This window comes from Lytechinus variegatus, chromosome 5 (genome assembly GCF_018143015.1).
Source record: "Lytechinus variegatus isolate NC3 chromosome 5, Lvar_3.0, whole genome shotgun sequence".
Classification (NCBI taxonomy): Eukaryota; Metazoa; Echinodermata; class Echinoidea; order Temnopleuroida; family Toxopneustidae; genus Lytechinus; species Lytechinus variegatus.
The window spans coordinates 5,350,155-5,370,735 of NC_054744.1; the positions used below are offsets into that span (position 1 = coordinate 5,350,155).

Genomic DNA, 20,581 nt, shown 5'->3' on the forward strand with positions numbered 1-20,581 from the left:
AAAAATGACCCAAACAGCATAAAAAATCATAAGGTGTAACCACTAACCCCTCTCATCCATATTAACGGTAGGGAACCAGGTTATAAATAGGTATCTCTGCAGGATTTTTGCTTCCTAATTATTATGGCGTGTAGGGATGTGATTTGGTAGGCTTCTAAGGGAACTAGTTTACCATTTTCCTGGGATGTTTTCCTTAATGAATAGGGCCTGTCTCATTTCTTTGTTAGTAAAGATGTAAACAATGGTTTTTATATACTTATCCACACAGGCCTAGAACAAGTAATTACAATTACAGTTAGATAATTAAGTTACGGCCCACTGGGAAAACAGTTTTTGGAACTGAAGTGGCTTCCTGGGTAAAAATATGACATTGTTATTGTCACCGCCATCATCATCATTACAATTTGTGCATTTCATACTACATTTCTACATTATTGTGACATTGCTTATCCCTAGAGATAGGTTGACCAAAGTGTGCACAGCACAATGTATTAAAGGAAACCAAAACCCAAGAAATTAAGCAATCTTCTTGGAAAGAGTAAAATGAGAGGAACAATTTAAAACAAGTTTCATCAAAATCAGTTGCGAAAGTTATGGATGTTTAAAAAGTTTTGTTCTACTTTCTATGGGGATCCTCAAATTGGCAATCATGCTTCAAAATGGCTGATTTTGTGGACAACTCCCCATTTGCTTTATACACAATTTTTTAGATTTTCCCTATTGTCTTTTAAATTGCATATTGCCTCATTCTGAGCATAAAATATGTCATGGGAAAATAGAATTCACACCACATATGTCAAGGTCAGGAGGAGATGTTGTAAATTAAAGAGGAAAATCTGAAATTTGTGTAGAGAACAAATGGAGGGTTGTCCACAAAATGAGCCAGTTTGAAGCATGTTTGCCAATTTGAGGATCCCCATAGAAAGAACAACAAGACTGTTTAAACGTCTATAACTTGCCTATTTCACAACTGATTTTGATGAAACTTGTTTTAAATTGTTCCTCTTGTATTACTCTTTCCAATTAGATTGCTTCTCTTATTGGGTTTTGGTTTCATTTAATCACAGCGTTTCTCTTTCAAAGTGATTACAAACCTCATATAAATATGACAGTTTTCATAGGATCTCACTTATAGTACTACTGATAAATCATATATTCTTTCCTGTCCATGGGGTTCATCAATCAGTTAGACATTTTTTTATAATTCATACTTGTTATCCAAGATATATATCTCCATGTCTTGGGAAGAAGTGGTCAACCCACAGGCCTCCCATGATAACAGACATTGGTGGTGCAAGCATTATGAAACAAATGACACATCTATTCTCCAACTTTTTCTTGACTCAAGCAATATCTTCACCTACTCAGTAAAACAGATGTTAGGAAGTATTTTCATAACCAGTACAGCAAATCTTAACTGAATGTCTCTACATATATCCAATCTAAGCTCATCAAGATCTTCTTTCAGGAGTGTTGTATTGTACTTTATTGTCCAGTTCTGTTGCAAGACATCATCCCCCAAACACTTCAGCACCCAAGAAGTGTAAGGTTAGTCCTTCTGGGAGTTTTATTTTATACAGTGCGTCCCAGAAAAAAACAAATCCGAGATTTAGCGATGATTTATCATAACTTTATCACAAATACAATAGACAAATGACCTACCAATGTAAAGCTTAGAATCTTCTCTTTCATCTGATATTACTTAGATTGTTTCTCATTCACGCATGAGTGAGCAAAAACAATTTGAATGATACCACAAACTCATTTGGCGGGTTATCTGAATTTCAAAAAGAAAATCAAATGCCTAAAACGTTCAATATCTGCTCTTTTATTTTATACCTAAGTAATTTCAGATGAAAAAAATTCTAAGCTTTATAATGGTAGGTCATTTGTCTATTGTGTTTATGATTAGGTTACACTGTATGATAAATCATCGCTAAATCTCGGTTTTGTTTTTTCTGGAACGCACTGTATAATCACAAATATACCCAAGAGGGTGGGGGCAATAATTTTGATGGCTTATCCTAGTTTTATTTTGCTTGTCTGAACTATTTTCACAAAGGGGGGGTGAGGGTTGCATCTTGAATGCACGTCCTGGGCTTCTTCCCATATTATTTTGCTACAAATTCTTTGCCTCTCCTTGCTTAAAGGACAAGTCTACTCCAACAAAAAGTTGATTTGAATAAAAAGACGAAATCCACAAAGTATAACACTGAAAATTTCATCATATTGGATGTAAAATAAGAAAGTTATGAAATTTTAAAGTTTCGCTTAATTTCACACAACAGTCCTGTGCACATCCTGGTCGGTATGCAAATGAGGACACTGATGATGTCATCCACTCACTATTTCTTTTGTATTTTATTATATGAAATATGAAAAATTTTTATTCTATCCTCATTGTCAAGTAAAACATCTATTATTTTCTCCCTGAACATGTGGAATTAGCATTGTTTAATACTATATGTTCAGTCAAGTTGGTCCTTATTGTCAAATCTGTAAACAAGTGGAATGCCTCTGGCCGTCTCACCTGCACCACGCGGTTCAATATAGCAGCAGTGCTGCTATATTGAACTACTCTAACTCGCACAAGATGTTCAGTGATACATGGTTACTCTTATGTCCACTTTTTATGAACTAGACCAATAAACTTACAGAGATATGATGGTTATTCAACAAAAAACCCCAACATGGCCAAAGTTCATTGACCTTACATGACCTGTGACATTGATCATGTGACCTGAAACTCGCACAGGATGTTCAGTGATACTTGATTACTCTTATGTACAAGTTTCATGAATCAGATCCATAAACTTTCAAAGTTATGATGGTAATTCAACAGATACACCCAGTTCGGCCAAAGTTCATTGACCTTTGACCTTGGTCATGTGACCTGAAACGTGCACAGGATGTTCAGTGATACTTGATTACTCTAATGTCCAAGTTAAATGAACTAGCCCAATAAACTTCCAAAGTTATGATGGTAATTCAACAGATACCCCCGATTCGGCCAAAGTTCATTGACCCTAATGACCTTTGACCTTAATCATGAGACCTGAAACTTGCACAAAATTTTCAGTGATGCTTGATTACTATTATGTCCAAGTTTCATGAATCAGATCCATCAACTTTCAAAGTTATGATGGGAATTCAACAGATATCCCCAATTCGGCCAAAGTTCATTGACCCTAAATGACCTTTGACCTTGGTCATGTGACGTGAATCTCATGCAGGATGTTCAGTGATACTTGATTAACCTTATGTCCAAGTTTCATGAACTAGGTCCATATATTTTCTAAGTTATGATGACATTTCAAAAACTTAACCACAGGTTAAGATTTCGATGTTGATTCCTCCAACATGGTCTAAGTTCATTGACCCTAAATGACCTTTGACCTTGGTCATGTGACATGAAACTCTAATAGGATGTTCAGTAATACTTGATTAACCTTATGGCCAAGTTTCATGAACTAGGTCCATATACTTTCTAAGTTATGATGTCATTTCAAAAACTTAACCTCAGGTTAAGATTTGATGTTGACGCCGCCGCCGCCGCCGTCGGAAAAGCGGCGCCTAGTCTCACTTTGCTTCGCAGGTGAGACAAAAAACAAAGGAAATAGTGAGTGAGGGACATCATCGTCTGCCTCATTTGCATGTCACTGAGTTGTGCATATCACTGTTTTGTGGAATATAAGTGAAAGTTTAAAATGTCATAACTCTCTTATTTTACATCCGAATTTGATGTAATTTTTAGCATTATGCTAGTTTGATTTTTCTCTATCTATTCAAATCAACAATATTCTGGGGTGGACTTGACCTTTAAGAGATTTGCCAGTTAAGATACTATATATAATCACCCATGATATTTTGTGAGAGTTAAAATTACTGATAGTAGTAGAATACGGTATTTGATGACAATACAGACACAGAGCTACATGTATATGGATAATGTCTGTTCGAACATATAAAGCTTGTTTTTTTAATGAAATTATAACTTCAGAAGTTTTATCGAAGCCATCCCCTCCCCGGCCCCGAATTCCATGAACATTATTGCGGTTTATTCTGAAGACTGATGATGTCAATAATAACAAAAGATAAATCTTACCTTCCACAAACCTTGACCCTCGTGGATGTAGCATTGATCATCACATAGGTGGGAGGAGTAATTATCACCTCAAACTTGGGAAGCACTGCAAGGTATTAGAAAAAAACAGAAAAAAAAATTATATTCCACTTTTAGCACTTGATACATCACAATAACATGTCTAACACCTTCTGATTGCTGTAGTTACGTACTGTATGGTTGCATGTGGTCTAATTGCCATTTAGTCGACACTCTCTCGCTCTAATACCACTGCAAAGGCATAATCATCAGTATGCTATATACCATGTGTACTGATTAGCGAACCCAACATGCACACATTATCATACTTCCAGACGAAGATCGCTTCGAAAAGAACGGTTGTGTTCTTATCTTCTAATAGACCAGTTTAACAAAGCAAAGTGGTCTTGAAAACAACATCGCAAGATGGATTTCCAAAGTGGTTTTGGAAGGCCATTGAGACCACTTCAAAGACCACTTTGGGTGTTCCCATTACGATTCAAACTGGTTTCCACTAAACTGGTTTAAGAAAGTAGATGAGGACAGGGTCTACAATAGCCTGGTTATTACCATATTCATCAACTTCAAAGGTTCTTGTAGTCTTCCTTCCCTTGTGTATAGCAACGATAGACCAGGTACCAGGTACAGGGTCAGTCGTCATTGGCATCTCAAGATCAATCAGACCATCGGTACTCTCCTGCTTCCGCCATTGCTGCATCCGTACACCACTAGGAGACTCAATCCAAATCTTACTTACCTGAAACAGAAATGGATAATTGAAATGAAAATCAATAGTTATATTGTCCCAGGCATATTACAAATGGACACAGCTAGGGACTCAAACCCACAGTACTATCTGATCTGGCGATTGTCCCACTTGAAATCCCTATCAAACTGAAGACTTGGGATGTGTTTATGTGCCACTTTTTACCCTAGAATCGTGATTTGAATTAGGGTTGCGTTTAGTCAAAAGTAATAGTAAATGCGTTTCAAATCACAAACATGAATGATGAAACACAGAAAAGGGGGGCGTTTTGAAAGACCTTTCTGCAGAATCACGTTTGAAAAAGGGTCAAACAATCAAAACAGTGATTAGAAGCATGATTCTATGACATCATGCGTTGGCCTATTTCCGTGTGCCATGCTATACTCCAGGCTGCCGACGGTATACTATTCTTCATTTTCACTTCAAACAATAGCCTTACATATATATTTAAAATCGACAGGTCTACCTTTTGCAATTTAACCCATGTTGAAGTTAAGACATTAAATACTACATCACCCAAAATAAGATCTGCAATACATAGTCAAGGAAAATATATTGATAAAAAGTTTTTTTTCTTCAAAGATAGGTATTTAAGACATCCTGTCCTCTTCTTGCTTGGGTAGGGTCAGGTCTTATAGGTACTATGCCATCTCATAAAAAGTTTGGAAATAAATCATTTTGTTACATTTAACAGTGGTAAAAACAAAAGACAGCTATTTCAGACTACAGCTAGGTGAAACTCCTATAGCTCTAAAGATGATATGCCACTCAAGTACTTCAAAAGGGTCAAATCCAGACGCATGATTTATTTTTCTTTCCCTTTCATCAATATTTAATGGCAGTGACCTTTGGCCTTGTGTAATGTGACATTTGACATGGTATGGTGTACGAAAACAAGCAAAACTCCAGTCCAAAGGAGATTCCTTTTCCATCTCCGGCCCATATATCATATATCTGACATTATGAATGACTCACTCACTCCATCACACTACTTGTTGACCCCTACTAACCCCACACAATTTATGATATGCAGGTCAGTGACTAAGGTCATGCCAAGTTCATTCCTTGGCCCTTGAGGGGGGGGGGGGGGGGGAAGTCGGGTGGTGTCGGTGGAAAAGGGGAAATGTACAAGGGGAAGAAATTGAACTAATTGTCCCCTAGAGCTGCTTTCAACAGTGTCTGTGATACAGGAAGAAATCCAAGGGCAGTTTTGGTTTTGGAGTTTTTGGAGGAGCGTTTAATGGTTTCCAGAAAGGACTGGGTGATCATGTACATGTACCAAATAATGTAGTTCTCCATATGTATACAATACAATCTGTGTTATGGTACAACCAGATGGGTGAAAATGGAAAATAGTGCACTTTAACAATGTTATCAAACAAAAAATAGAAGAAACAATACTTTGTACATCAATCTTGTATCCTTTTTTCATCATGAATGTGATTGTGCATAAATGCAGATCTTTTTGTCAGAAGTTGTTCTTTCTATTTATACCCCCAATCCGGGGTGGATAAACAAACTTTGTTTCAGGAAGTATTAATTGAAATTAATTTAAAGCTAAAAGAAATCATGAACACTGAGAAAAGTACAGCTTGTAAGGCATTTTACAAAATAGGTTTAATCATGGTCATAAGTCAAGTTTTTTTATGACTTTCCAACCTTACATTTCTAAATTAAAACATGAATCTTTAGCCTTTAGTGGGCATATTCCTCTGAATTTTCTTCCGCAGCACTGGTTATTTGTCAGGCTACATGTAAGTGCTTAATTTTAAATGGAGAATAAAATATGAAGAAAAATAAGAATAGCTTGAATTCAAATGATATTTAACAAATGGAAAGTGTGTAATAAATTTAACGTTAAAAAGATATAGGGGCTAGAGTCACTCTTATTCTATTCGTCGCTGCATTCCCTTAAATAATAATGAATGAAATACTTACCGGAGTAATGTCTGGTTTCAGATCTTGGTTGATATTAAGAATCCTGAATTTCACTGAAGAGATAAAGCAAGAAAAAATATATATCTTACAAAACATGAGAATAGTAGGGTACATGGTTTAATTTATCTTATTTCATAGCAATGTCTAATCCTCGTTCAACCATTTGGAAAATTATCGTTAGAGTAACTGAAAAACAAAAGAATCATAACCCTAAACATGGGGTAATTTTCATTCAAGAAGTTTCCACCAATACCTTCAAGAAATGCAGATCAATTCTTTGGCTTGTAATACACATGGGCCACTAATGGCATCAGAGGCAGCTGCTATCCTTATGTGTAAGACTCCTCTTATTTTAAAGATGGACTGACACCGGCTCGGACCAAGTCCAAGACGGCATCACACCAGCTTCAGTCCTGCAATTGTGGTACCACTCCCAAGTGGACTCAGGCCGACTTGACTACTGAACTAGAAATAGCGAACAATAGTTACAGCTAATGAACTGTGCAAAAACAATACAAATTGTTACATAAAATAAAAAGGTGCATCATGTCACGTGAATAGGCAATGTGAAGCCGGCTTAAAGATAAATGCCAGTTGATCTCAAAATGACTATTTACAGAATGATATCCAATATAATGACCACCCAAGTGTCTGTTTATAAATATGAATAAAAAATATGTGCTGAAGAATTCTAGAAGATATTGTTTAATTGCTGAGAAATAAGCAAAATAAGCGCGGATTCGGGCACTTCTGTTTTGCAGGTTTTGGAACATGTATATCAGGGGGTATATCTTGAGGCAGCTTCAAATTGCAGGCATTAAGGGATCAGCATCGGACCCCGCTTCAAACCCGACGCATGTGTATCAGGGGCCTACGGCTGTGTGGATTTTGTTTACTACATATCAAGTTATTCAAACACAGAGGCTATTTTGTAAACCATTTGCAGATCTATAGCCTACAGTTTAATCTTCATACATTTCCACATGGCTAGAATTATGTACAGGTGTATAAAAAGTCTTGACTAAATACATACAAGAAATAGTAAAAGAAAGGGGACTAATTTGGCAATGTCGTTTGCAAATAAATTCATGATAATTATCTGAACATCTTTTTGATATTCTACACATTTTGATTATAATAATAGTACTATTATTTACACAGGTTAGCCGCTTCAGTTCATTTGAACTGTTCTCCTAGGCATGCTGAGCACCAGAGAAAAAGGCGGAAGGTCCCACTTTTTAAGTCTTTGGTATGACTTGGCCAGGGATCGAACCCGCAACTTCCCTTTCATGGGGCAAGCACTCGATCACTAAGCCAACGTGTCTGATTAATAATAATAATGGTGGCTACTTATATAGCGCACAGGTCCACCTTTCGGTGCTCATGGCGCTTTAAAAAGGCACTGCTATTATTATTACCCCGGCTAAGCTAGGCAACCGATTAAGGCGCACACAGCTTTTTGAGGAATTACTTCCTGCCGGTACCCATTTACATCACCTGGGTCGAGTGCAGCACACAGTGGATGAATTTCTTGCTGAAGGAAATTACGCCATGGCTGGGATTTGAACCCACGACCCTCTGTTTCAAAGTCCGGAGACTAATCCACTGGGCCACAACGCTCCATTGATGTATTAATGTCCATAAATGTTTTCTGTTTTTCTTTTTGAGCGAAACACCCTACCTATGAAGTGCCCCTTTAAAAAATATCATCCGAGCACATATATACAGACAATTACAACCAAATCAGCAACTTTCCTTAAGCGATGGCTTTTCAGAGTAAACAAGAATATGAGGGCAGATATTATTTAGAGAAATCATACCAGTCAGCTAATTTGACCAAAAAAAAGCTTATTAAGTTTAAAAGAGGCTCATAATTTTACAAACTTGAGCTTATGTGTATCATACTTCCATATAGGCCTCTATCAACACTAATTACCAATTTTCTAAACATTGAAAATTGCAAATTCAGGCTAATGAAGACAGTGCATACGGACATGAATAAGGGTTAAGTAATCACACCTGTAGCAAGTTTTCCTTCCAAAGGAAGCATTAGCCTATCATCATCTACTTATCTATGATTTCCTGAATACCCCTAATACAATACAGTCCTGACTGAACTGAGTCTATGACCTGTCAAGATGGAGGATGTAAAAGGGGCTTGAGGAACCCCACTTGAAGCCTGCACACCTATGAAAAGAACCTTAGGCCACTGCCCTTTTCGGATGGGGACTTGGGGAGTAATGTCCCCCCACCCCCTTCCCCCATCATGACAAGCTCCATCTCCAAGGGAGCGGGGGGGGGGGGGGGGAAGACAGACAGATAAAATGTATTTTTTATTATGTTGTAATACTATCTAAAACATGAAACAAATTTGATTTTCATTTTAACAACTTGGGGAACATTTTCACTCCCTCATTTCGCTCGAGTCGCTCAGAACATTTCAGAAATATGGGGTTTTTAATGAAGAGAACCCTTGGTCTTCATTATTGGGAGGGGGCCTGTAAGAACAGGTTCTTTACTTTAAAAAAAAAGATATAGGAATGTGCAGATTTTATGAACAGGTGGGTATTCAAATCAGTTTGAATGTACACCAAGAAATAAATGCCAACAGAGACATGCAGATGAGACGTTCTTGCCAAACCGTTCCCATAAAACTGTTATTTGATTTGCAAGAGTCAAGGTCTAAGACGTGTAAATAGGTCTGAAAGTCTAGAACCTAAAAAAAATCTATGGGGTTTCCATGACAACATCAAATAAGGCATTTCACACTTTTCTTGTTGTCGATAAGATTAAAAGACGGAGATGTCGTGTTGGGGAAGGGTGCCATGCTGGGAGAGTTTTGGGGAAGGTCAGGTTCGAGCGTGGAGAGGTTTAACAGCAGGGCGTGACACACATATCTGGGCAATCAAACACAAGACCAAGCATTGGGTTTCATTCTAGGATCATCATCATCCCCCGCTCATACCCCATTTGTAACATGAGATTGAGAAGATGATCCTTGCCCCTCTTAACAGTTTCAAAGCAGGTGAGAAAGGGAGATCTGTTCCCTTTCTGTTAATTTTTTAATTAAGAAAGTACTCAATTTGGAAACACACTTCATAAATCTTCATGAAACTTTTTGCAAGGTTTAAAGAGAAAAATAATTTTGTGTAAGTTTCTGACTTTCTGCTGGTGATTGAATCACGCATTGTGATATAAGAGTCCTATTTCATATATCCTGTTATTGTAACAAACTTGCGATAACCGTTAAAAGCTACTGAAATCCTTCAATCTAATTGGCTGAAGGCAAACTTGTTACAAAAATTGCACATTTGTATGTATAACAAAATCTTATGAAACAAAGCCCTAAAGATACATTCAGATAACAATACTTAAATACATTTTGTTTTTAAAAAAAGGAATGATTTGCAGGTTTGAGGTTTGAAATTTACTTTGATTTCATCTCTTTCCATTAGGACAATATAAAGAGGGATAAGTTTAAACCTGGCAAATACCGAAGAAGCCAATGCAAAGAAACTTATTACACAGTGAATTACACAGTGAAAATAGCAGAACTGGTGGGTGTTTCATAAAGCTGTTCGTAAGTTAAGAGCGACTTTAAGAACGACTGGTAATCCTTTCTTGTGTTAAATGATATAATCATTAGGGATGGTTTTGCGCGTAAGAAAGGATAACAAGTCGTTCTTAAAGTGGCTCTTAACTTACGAACAGCTTTATGGAACAGCCCCCTGGTTATGTTTTAAAAAAGAAAAGACCAAGACGAAAAGTTGCACTTTGCATTTGTGTGTGGTATATAGGCCTATTCCCATTACCACATCGGTCAGCTCACGCTCATAGTAAGCATGCTGAATAAAAGATTTTGTATTAAAGGAGACTGTAAACCTGGAGAAAAGTTAACTTGTATGACAGGATAAAAATCAAATATGGAAATCTATGAAAGTATGAGAAAAATTGATACATTTGAATGTTGAGATCCCTAATGATGTGGACATCCTCTCATTGGCAATGCAACCAAAACAGACCTGCCAACCTCTGGGAATGAAAAATTGTATTCTGTGATAAAAAAAGTGTATTTTTCCCAAAAAAAGTTGAATGCATGGCGCACTTGCTCATCGCAGCACTCAAGCTGCATGCAAGCTAAAATTGATCTAAAAAATGATCTGATTCTTTGAGTTTCCTGCTTTCACACAAGCTCACATTAGCAGTTATTGTGACTTTTAGTCAGATCTAGCTATCTGAGTAACACCAATCCCCCCAAAAAAATCTATTACAGATACATGTAAACATTAAGCGTAAACTTCTTCAAATACTGTTGTATCTTGTTTTGGAACATCACAAGGCGTGGATAAAACATGATGAGACTGTTTTGGGTTTTTTGGCAGCTTCCAGAGAATAGATAAACCATGTGTTGTTACCTTGACTTGGAAGAATTTTTTTTGTCCAAATGAATAAGGCCAAAGAATATTACATTAACCTCGTGCCACTGTGAGAGCTGCTCAGAAACAGTAGGGCAGAGGAAGATATACCCTACCAGCATAGCGCAATGTCTGGAAAGGTACACGCTGAAGAAACATTGGAATTTCAAGAAATACCGCCCAAGACCAAAATAGAGCTGATGAAATAGGGCTGTCTGCACCAGCTCGAGTTTTAAAATTAGCGCGCTATTTCTGATCCGGTTAATTATCCTGATCTGAACAATCTCAAGATTATTTGCAATGGAGACGCAATTATCACCCTAGTTCGCAGGATTAATCTCAAGATGGCAATCCCAAATCAACTTGGGATTATTTGCAAAATAGCGTGCTAATTTACAAATTATACCGCTAATTCGCAGGTGCAGACGCACTCAAGATTACATGTATTTATTCACGGCATCAGACCATAATGCATCGATGCCTCGCTCAAGCAGGAATCACTCTTCTTGCGATGATGGAGACAGGTTTCTTGAATCTGGAGATTGATCGTGAAGAGGGCCACTCTGGCTAAATCTCGAGATTGAGCAAACTCGGGCTGGTGCAGCACCCCCGGGGGGCCACTTAAATTGACGAGTGGATACCATGCGCGACCAAAAAAACACGTAAAAAGGATGTCCTTTTTCACGATAGGGCACGTTACGTACGTAACGTGATAAGGGTGTCAAAAACACAAAAATAATGAAAAAAGGGTATCTATTTCGCTAGGAAAATTATGTGTTTAGGGTCGAATTTGCGGGGATGATAAAACAAAATTAAAATGTTTTATAAAGGATGTCCTTTTGCCCCAACACTACGTGTTTAGAGTCCTATTTGCGCGAGGTGTAGAAGGTAGGGTCGTACTAAACCAAATAAGGTAAAGCCGACGACCGAAGGACCCGTAAGAATAAAACATTCCTGTACTTGTTTAGGGGTTCATTTCAGGGAATATTTGCCAAGAGTATCGTTTTGTTTCCAATACTTGTTAAGGGTAGGGTTTCACACGCCAATACTTGTTAAGGGGTGCATTTTCAGAATATGGAAATTACGTGTTTAGGGTGCTTTTCGAGACCCCATGGTCGCGCATGGTATCCACTCGTGAATGGAAGTGGCCCCCCCCCCCCCCCCCGGGGCAGCACCGCCTAAAATGCTTACACACATTTGAACATCTGTACAACGCTAATCCATCTAAACATGGTCAAAGTATTTTACAACAAAGCAAACTTCATAGAGAAAATAAATAAGTTTTCAATTTAAATAATTGAGCTACATGTACGGGGTATGAACTGATCTTGCTGGGGAGACTATTCCAAACACCGGCATGTACACGACCAGAGTGATTTATGCATTGTTGACCTTTCTTGGACAGCTGTCTAAAAGTAGTACACAATTACAGAACAGCTCTTGCCAAAAGGTGAAAGGTGTCTAAAATTTGTTTAATTATGAAATAAAAGTGCTTTTACTTCGTAACTTTGAAAGAAAGTCATCATGTGTTGCTGTGACAGCAAACCTATCATCTAGAGCAATTCCATAACACATCTCACTATGCAATCTAACAAAAGTGTGAGTTTAATATCTTCAAAACCACAGCTTACAGCCAAATTATGGGATTATCAGCCAAGCATGAAATAATTAATGCAGTACATAGATCAAGGAATAATTCAAGGATTTGTAGATCTAAATAAAGAAGCCTCATAAATTGGACTTATTTTATGCCACACTACAATTTCTCCACAGAACATAATTTCTTAATAATGGCTTACGGCTATGATTTCACGTGGTACATAACGATATTTATAAAAAGAGGCAATGGGTCCTTAACATGTGTGTAACACATGGTTTCATAAATAAACATATTTCCTATGAAATACACGGATACTGACTATGCATACACTACAAGTATAGATGTACACGTTCACAGTATTAATGTTTTAGTTTTCGAGTAACACAAAATAACCATTTTAGTGCCTACAAAACCCAAGGACATGTCAAACTTTTCATTTTAAAAAATATATTCAATTTTCTTTACTAATAGTACATGGAGGCCTATCATGGTCCAATTTTTTGCAAACTAGTAAAAACTTCAGAAAATGGGATCAACAAGAAAATGAGAAATAGTTGAAAAGAGACAAGTAGGAATACACTAAGAAAATTAATTATATTATTGGATTTGAATAAATCCTTGCACATGTGTTCATAGATGTAGGTAAAAAGGAAAGGAAAAATATTTTGTATAAAGTGCAAGACATGTCTCTTAACCTTGAACTGCATAGTGGGAATCCTGGAAATAGGTGTGTAAATAGAAAGTATCTTCATGAGTGAAAGAAAAGTAAACAAATGAGAAAAAAATAACCAGATAGGTTATTTTCATAGAGAAGACATGAAACCCCTTCTCTTTTCAGTGTGAATGAGACTTCCCTACATTAAAGGACAAGTCCACCCCAACAAAAACTTGATTTGAATAAAAAAGAAAAATTCAACAAGCATAACACCAAAAATTTCATCAAAATGGGATGTAAAATAAGAAAGTTATGGCATTTTAAAGTTTCGCTTCATTACACAAAAACAGTTATATGCACATCTCGGTCGGTATGCAAATGAGGAACTGATGACATTACTCACTCACTATTTCTTTTGTATTTTATTACATGAAATATGAAATATTTTTATTTTCTCGTCATTGTCATTTGAAATGAAGTTTCATTCCTCCCTGAACACGTGGAATTCCATTATTTTAACATTTTGTCCTTCAGGCAAGGAGGTCCTAATCGTCAAATTCGTAAAAATTGAAATATTGTATAATTCAAACAATAAAAAACAAAAGAAAGAGTGACATCATCAACTCTCTCATTTGGATGTTACTGGCTCGTTCATATAACTATTTTGTTAAAAATAAGCAAAACTTTGAAATGTCGTCATTACTTTCTTATTTTACATCCGATTTTGATGAAATTTTCAGCATTGTGCTTGTCTGATTTTTCTCTATTCATTCAAATCAACATTTTTCTGAAGTGGACTTGACCTTTAAGTAAGCATACACTTTCAATCTTTCTCAAAGTTTTGAGGTGTTTTGAAGAAATGTTACCTATATACTTTAAAGTACTATGATTTGTTACAAAGAATGTAAATGTATAGTTTTGAAAGTAGGCCCAATTTCTTGTTAACCTCATATTGTGTAACAGGCAACTTTTATAACACGTCTGGCCTTGACATTTCTTTATCTCTACCTGTTACATATATGTATACTATTTATGCACAAGAATGGAAGTTGGATAATGGAACAAAAGCTTGACCATAAATAGAACTGTCCATGTGTATGCCCCCTTCTGTGGTTATTTGTAATGAGGTAATTTGCTGGTGTTAACAAGTACTTGAAGAGGGTATTGATCTTTTAACAATATATCTGACCCAACACTTGAAAAGCCTGTGATTTCATTCATGCCCGTTAGGCCCCTTTCAGAATTGGTGGTGCGACTACTTACTGTGATTGTGTGCAACATATCCTATAATGTAAACACAACTTCAAGAACTTGTCATCATCTGTGAAAGTACAGTCCACCAGGTTGGTGTATGGACCATGGTACTTGTAGAATTGTGCAGGAGTATAAACAGTGCTGTGGAAGAGCTATTCTACGTGCGGTTAAAAAGTATTAGCACAGTATTTGCGAAGTTGGATTTTTTGCACCTCGAGCTTGAACCTGGCTACTGAAGTGCAGTAGGTTGGTGCAAATGTGGAAATTAATATTCAGGTATTTTCATACCTGGAAAGTGATTGTTTATTCGCAGGTATTCTAGTGATTGAGTCGGTCCGAATACGCCTGGTGATATGAGCTTGTTTCAAAAGGGGAAAGGGATTGTAATCAATTCATTTTCCCATTCATCTTCAATCACCCATAGATCCTTCTGTGTGGTTCCCTAATCCTGGCATTCACACTATCCCCCACTTACCATTGGAAGGAAGGAGAGATTTATGACCAAGCATCCACACGTCCCCTCCCCCCCCCCCATCTGGGGGGGGGAGAGGGGTGGCTGACAGCCATGTTTGATGAAGCAGTTTACTGTTTTATTTGTGCCTGTGCAAAAATTAATAAACAGGGTGCTACATAACTTTTTAGAAGTAAGCCTACTTGCCCAGTCTGGCAAAGTGAATTTTTAAATAGTTGAAATATATTTGCTCAAAAATCTATTTCACTTGCCCGAAAAAACCCTTGAAAATGAAGTTTTACCTCTTCAAAATAAAGTTTTGCAGTTTTATACACCATTGAACTTTTTCTCTCTTTGGACATGACCTGATCTACCTTGTTACTGCATTCTTTCAAAATGATTTCATCTTGCCTGCCATGACCAAAATCAGGGTCAATATCATATCGACCCTAATTTATATCATTCTACTGTGAGAATTTTGCTTGCCCAATTCAGGCAAGTAGTTTTGGTCTTTAATTCAAAACACTTCAACTTTTACTTGCCCCGGGTAATCGGGCAAGTGCTTATGCAGCACCGTGCTGTGCCCCAAAGCATTATGAGCCTCGGTTGCTTATATCCTTCCTAAAACCTGGGGAGGGAGGGCGAGAAGAAAACGGGAAAAGGGAATTTTTTTCCATGAGCGTTCGGACTATAAGTTTGCCGGGGGATTTCCCTGTAATACCATGGTCACATTTGTTCTACGGCGGCCGTACGGCGAGTCGAAAACATCCTTTTAACAATTTTTTGGTCCAGCTACATATAGGTGGTTTGAATAAAAATGAATAAAACGACTGTTTTCGACTCGCCGTACGGCCGCCGTAGAACAAATGTGACCATGGTATAAGCAGGACATCTGCCAGGGGATGTCCAGGTAAGAGGGAGATCGTCTGAACATAGTGAATCTGTCACTGATGCAGAACTCAGACCTATTGATGACGGCTGAATCCATATAATTGACCTATCAAATAGAATTAGTCATAGCATCTCACAATGACTTGGGGGGAACTCTTCAATCCCTCTGATCCAGCTACAATGGAGATACATTTACAATGGGCTCATATACAACAGATCAACAGGTACAACTACAAGAGACATGTCGGCCTAAATGTATGCTTTGTGGGGCAAAAATAAGAAAGCGCAACCAATGGCTTCTTCTTTTGAGTCATGTGGTCTGAAAATGTACAGTGTAGCCTTAATCCCTGATTGGGCCCTGTGCACAGGAGGTCCCTTTCAGAACAAAAGTTGGAAGTTGTGCTACCAACTTGTCGGGCAACTTGTTGATCAGGGTCTAATTGAGCACTTTTAGAAATGTACGTCAACATAGAGGACTGGTACGAGAAGACGTCATTTGTTGGCCTGCCATATGCCTTTAACATCTTTAATATTTTTCTTTCTTCATAATTCCAAAAGTCATAAAGACAATCACCCCCTGTTGCTCAATCTTTTGGATGACAAGTGGAGCTCCTCTGGCAGTTATGATGCCTTTTCCACAAATACACCAACATTACCAAAGTTCATTGACACTAAATGACCATTGACCTTGTTCACGTGACCTGAATCTCATACAAGATAATCAGTGATATTTGATTATCCTTATGTCCAAGTTCATGGACTAGGTCCATTCACTTAAAGTTATGATGACATTTCAAAAACTTAACCTTGGTTAAGATTTCAATGTTGACGATGCCACCGCCGTTGCCGCTGTCACTGTGAGCCTAGTCTCCCTCTGCTATGCAGGCGAGACAAAAAGAGTGAAAATAAATATCTTGCTGTTCCTATAACATGAATTAAAAAATACTTGTAAAATAATATTTTTACTTTGACTAAGATCGTTTCTGACAGTCGTGAGATGTCTGAATTCCAGGAAATGCTAGGAAAACATTCTAATCAATAGAATTACTAAAAGGAAGGCCCTATCTTGAAATCTTCACAAAATATAATGTGATTCAAAATTTGGAGTTCGGCTTGCAACTGCCACAGACATGTTTTTTGGCAAGTGACTGCCACCAGGGAATTCCGCATACTGTCCCGGGAAAAGAGACAAGATATCTGTCTCATCTGATCATGTAATATAAATGTCACTGTCACTTTCACTCTGGAAGATCTATTTCCATTGGAAACAGAGCTAGTACAGTACTAAGTGCTAAAACTGTGGCAGGTGGGGCGAGAGACCCTAAAATCTGTTCAAATCAGATCTTCTTTATTTTTTGTCAACCCATCTGGATGCCAGGAGACCCTTCTGAGCGAGGACGGCTTGTTTGGGGGGGTTTCGGAATGAACATAACCAACTTTTTAGGAATTGTTATTCTCTTTTTGAAGCATTAACATCTTTCTGTTTTATTCCTCGTCTCTTCTCTGAGACACTAACAAGCTTACCAACAATGGAACATGTTATATCATCACAGGTGGAACACTTGTATAACCAGAAAAATTATGACACAACTTGTACCGATACAACAAGGGCCAGTCTGCATAGAGAAGGAGGTTAGGTTTATAGGATTTCCTCCTATGTAAGAATAGATAATTGATGACATTTCGAGGAGTGACAACTTTCTGGGAATGGAAAAATGTCTGTTTATCAAGTGATAACTTTTTTTTTTTGGGGGGGGTGGGTCATTCAGGAAGAAGTTGCAGAAACCCATATAAAATTGGTAACGTATAAGAGACTGCAAACATAAAAATAGTATTCCTATACTACATGTGTTACAATTATTGTCTACAGGAGAGAAAAGTTTTTAAAGTCAAAGATATCTTTAGTGTCAGCCTGTCAGGATGATTTTTTTAAACTTTTTTTCAATTCCTTTCAACATGACTTGTGTTATGTTCATTAATGTTTTTAACATTCAACCCACAAGAAGCGTATTCATACCAATTTGATCAACAGAATACCTGTATTGTTAAATTAAGAGAACTTCTTCACACTCAAACTTGCCCGGTTATTCTTTTTTGCATTCCCACCGACCTGAAACAGACATTATTCGGGATAAGTTTTCAGAATTACAAGCATGTGCAGTGTGGTCTGATTAGCAGGAGAGAAGCATGACAAACTCAGCAGCCCAAGTTGCCTGTGCTTAACCACTCACTGGGTTGAAAAAACGTTCATAATTTTGGCTTCCATAATGCAAGATTGCCTGTAACCATGGAAAAATACTCATGAAAGTTCTTGTCAATTTTCTATTTAGTCTTTCACACTGCCAAAAATACCTGGTATACACTGCCAAAAATACCTGGTATTTTTGTGATAAGGGTAGATCAAGGTCGATTTCCCAAGCAGAGAATACCTGGAGAGTACTTCATCAACATTTTTATCTGACAAGTTTTGAAATATGACTTTCCTTGATTTTGATTGGCTGAGAAGCACAGTTATTATGGTATCTGTCAGATAAAATGGGACTTGTCAGAAAAAAGTCTGATAAGTCCTTTCATGAAACGCTCCTGTGGTGTTCTCGAAATTTGAGGCGGTCTGAATACGCCTATGAGAAACACAGACAAACTTGGGAGCGTGATCAGTGAAGCACAGCCGGTTATTGAACTGAATCCTTTCCTTACTTATCTGGGATTACTGAAGATACTTAAAAGGGGATCTGACAACTGATTTGACACCTGAACAACCTTCTTATCACTGCTCTTCCAGAGGGCTCCACATCAATATAACACTTCATTATCACAATGGACTCTTGACAGACTTGAAATGCAGACCCATTCATGGCATTCATGTACAGTTCAGAATAAGCAAAACAGCACATAAAGTGTTAAAACTTGGTTAAAGAAATATACTGTGAACTTTCTTCATTACTCAAGAAAAGTTAATAAGAACATCCACATCAAGATCCTGTAACACAGAGGTTAACAATTGATTGTGTGCTTGATTTTCATGATTAATTATACATTACTTTATGCAATCATTGATCTAAGTAGCAATAAAAAAAGAGAGAAAGAGAAGGAATTTACAGGAAAGAGGGAAAAAAGGGAAAGAAAGGAAAAAAAACAAATTCTAGTAAAGTTCAAAGTTGAAAGGGCAATGATGGATTGACCCGATTTATTTCCTTGACTGACCTGTTTGCCCAGGTTTGTAAACTGGCTTGTCCGTCTCGATGAACATCTCAGTATTGACACCGTTGATAGTAACGGTTCTCCTCTCGATCACCTCAAAACCACTCTGGGTAACCAAGGTCCTCCTTAACTTGACAACCAAAGTGGCGTGCATCATCTCATATTCTATGGAAGGCACCTAAATGAATGCAAATATGAAAGGACAAGATAAGTTATTAAGATGCAAGGATGGTAAAAAGGATAAGATAATCACAATGACGTAAAATTGATAACAAGATAAAATAAGATGAAAAGATAATAACAAGATAAGATGCAAAGATGAAACAGATAATATAAGATGCAATAAGATAAGATGAGATGAGAAAAGAGGAGATACAGTAGCGCCCAAAATAAACTTGACAGATATCGCACGTGAAACGCGCTAATCGATGTGGGTCTGACTATCGCAATATTAACGTGCGTGAACGTTAGGCTAGTCTGTGGCAGATATCGCCGTGTTCTGGCCGGTGATTCGGCGCACGGCCACGGCCGCGAACTACTTTCTCGAGCTGCGATAATTTATCGCGATATGATTAGGACTCCAAATCAGCGAGCCTTTTTCTATACCATTCGCAAAGATTGTTTCTTTCAATTACATTTTCGATAACTGATTGGCTTGGAAAACAACTCACATGTAGAGATCAGCAGAATCGCTCTGCTTTAGAATACGAATCTAGTCCTAGAATCTACTCGGCCGCGCATTACATGCCCGTCCAGACTACTAGCAAACGATCTTGGTTACTAGCCTCAGTTCTCCGCCGGCCGTACGTGCGAAATGAAATGGGTTGATAGACGCTGACTACGAGTTTGTTTGCCAGTGCAGCTGTCCCAAGCAAAGCACTTGTTAATATTGTAATGATGAAAAGATTACTCACAATCGTCCCTCAGACCATGGACCTATTACATGCTCAAACCCAACCAATAATTATCCCTTTTATTCTTTCTTCCTTCTCCAGCTCTAGCTAGGGTCCGAGTATACGTCTTTGAAAATCCCCTTCATCTGCATGATGCTGACTCTTTGTTGGCTGAACCAAATCTCAAGGGCCGTATTTAGAGTCACATAGCTTTTTGCATCATCATTATTACTACTACTATTATGATTATCATACTCATCGATGTTATTATTAATTTTACCACTATAGCAGGGTTTTTTTTTTCGAATGAGACCCGAGCCCTATAATTATTACAATTATTATTATTTGCAGTTATCAGTGCGATGCAACTGATTGTACCTCTCTATTAAAGAGGTATAACTTGAGCTTTACATTT

The 20,581-nt window shown here is 37.5% G+C and overlaps 1 protein-coding gene across 21 annotated transcripts in view; it reads right to left on the reverse strand.

Annotated features, from left to right (window-relative positions):
* Positions 1–20,581, reverse strand: part of LOC446192 (extracellular matrix protein 18) — a 160,745-nt gene that overhangs the window by 119,854 nt on the left and 20,310 nt on the right. For all 21 annotated transcript variants that reach the window (XM_041608243.1, XM_041608240.1, XM_041608239.1 and 18 more), the window contains exons 3-6: positions 19,277–19,451; positions 6,807–6,859; positions 4,673–4,859; positions 4,106–4,190 (exon numbers count right to left, since the gene is read on the reverse strand). In XM_041608243.1, coding sequence (XP_041464177.1) covers positions 4,106–4,190; positions 4,673–4,859; positions 6,807–6,859; positions 19,277–19,451 — 500 coding nt within the window. The remainder of the gene's footprint in view (positions 1–4,105; positions 4,191–4,672; positions 4,860–6,806; positions 6,860–19,276; positions 19,452–20,581) is intronic.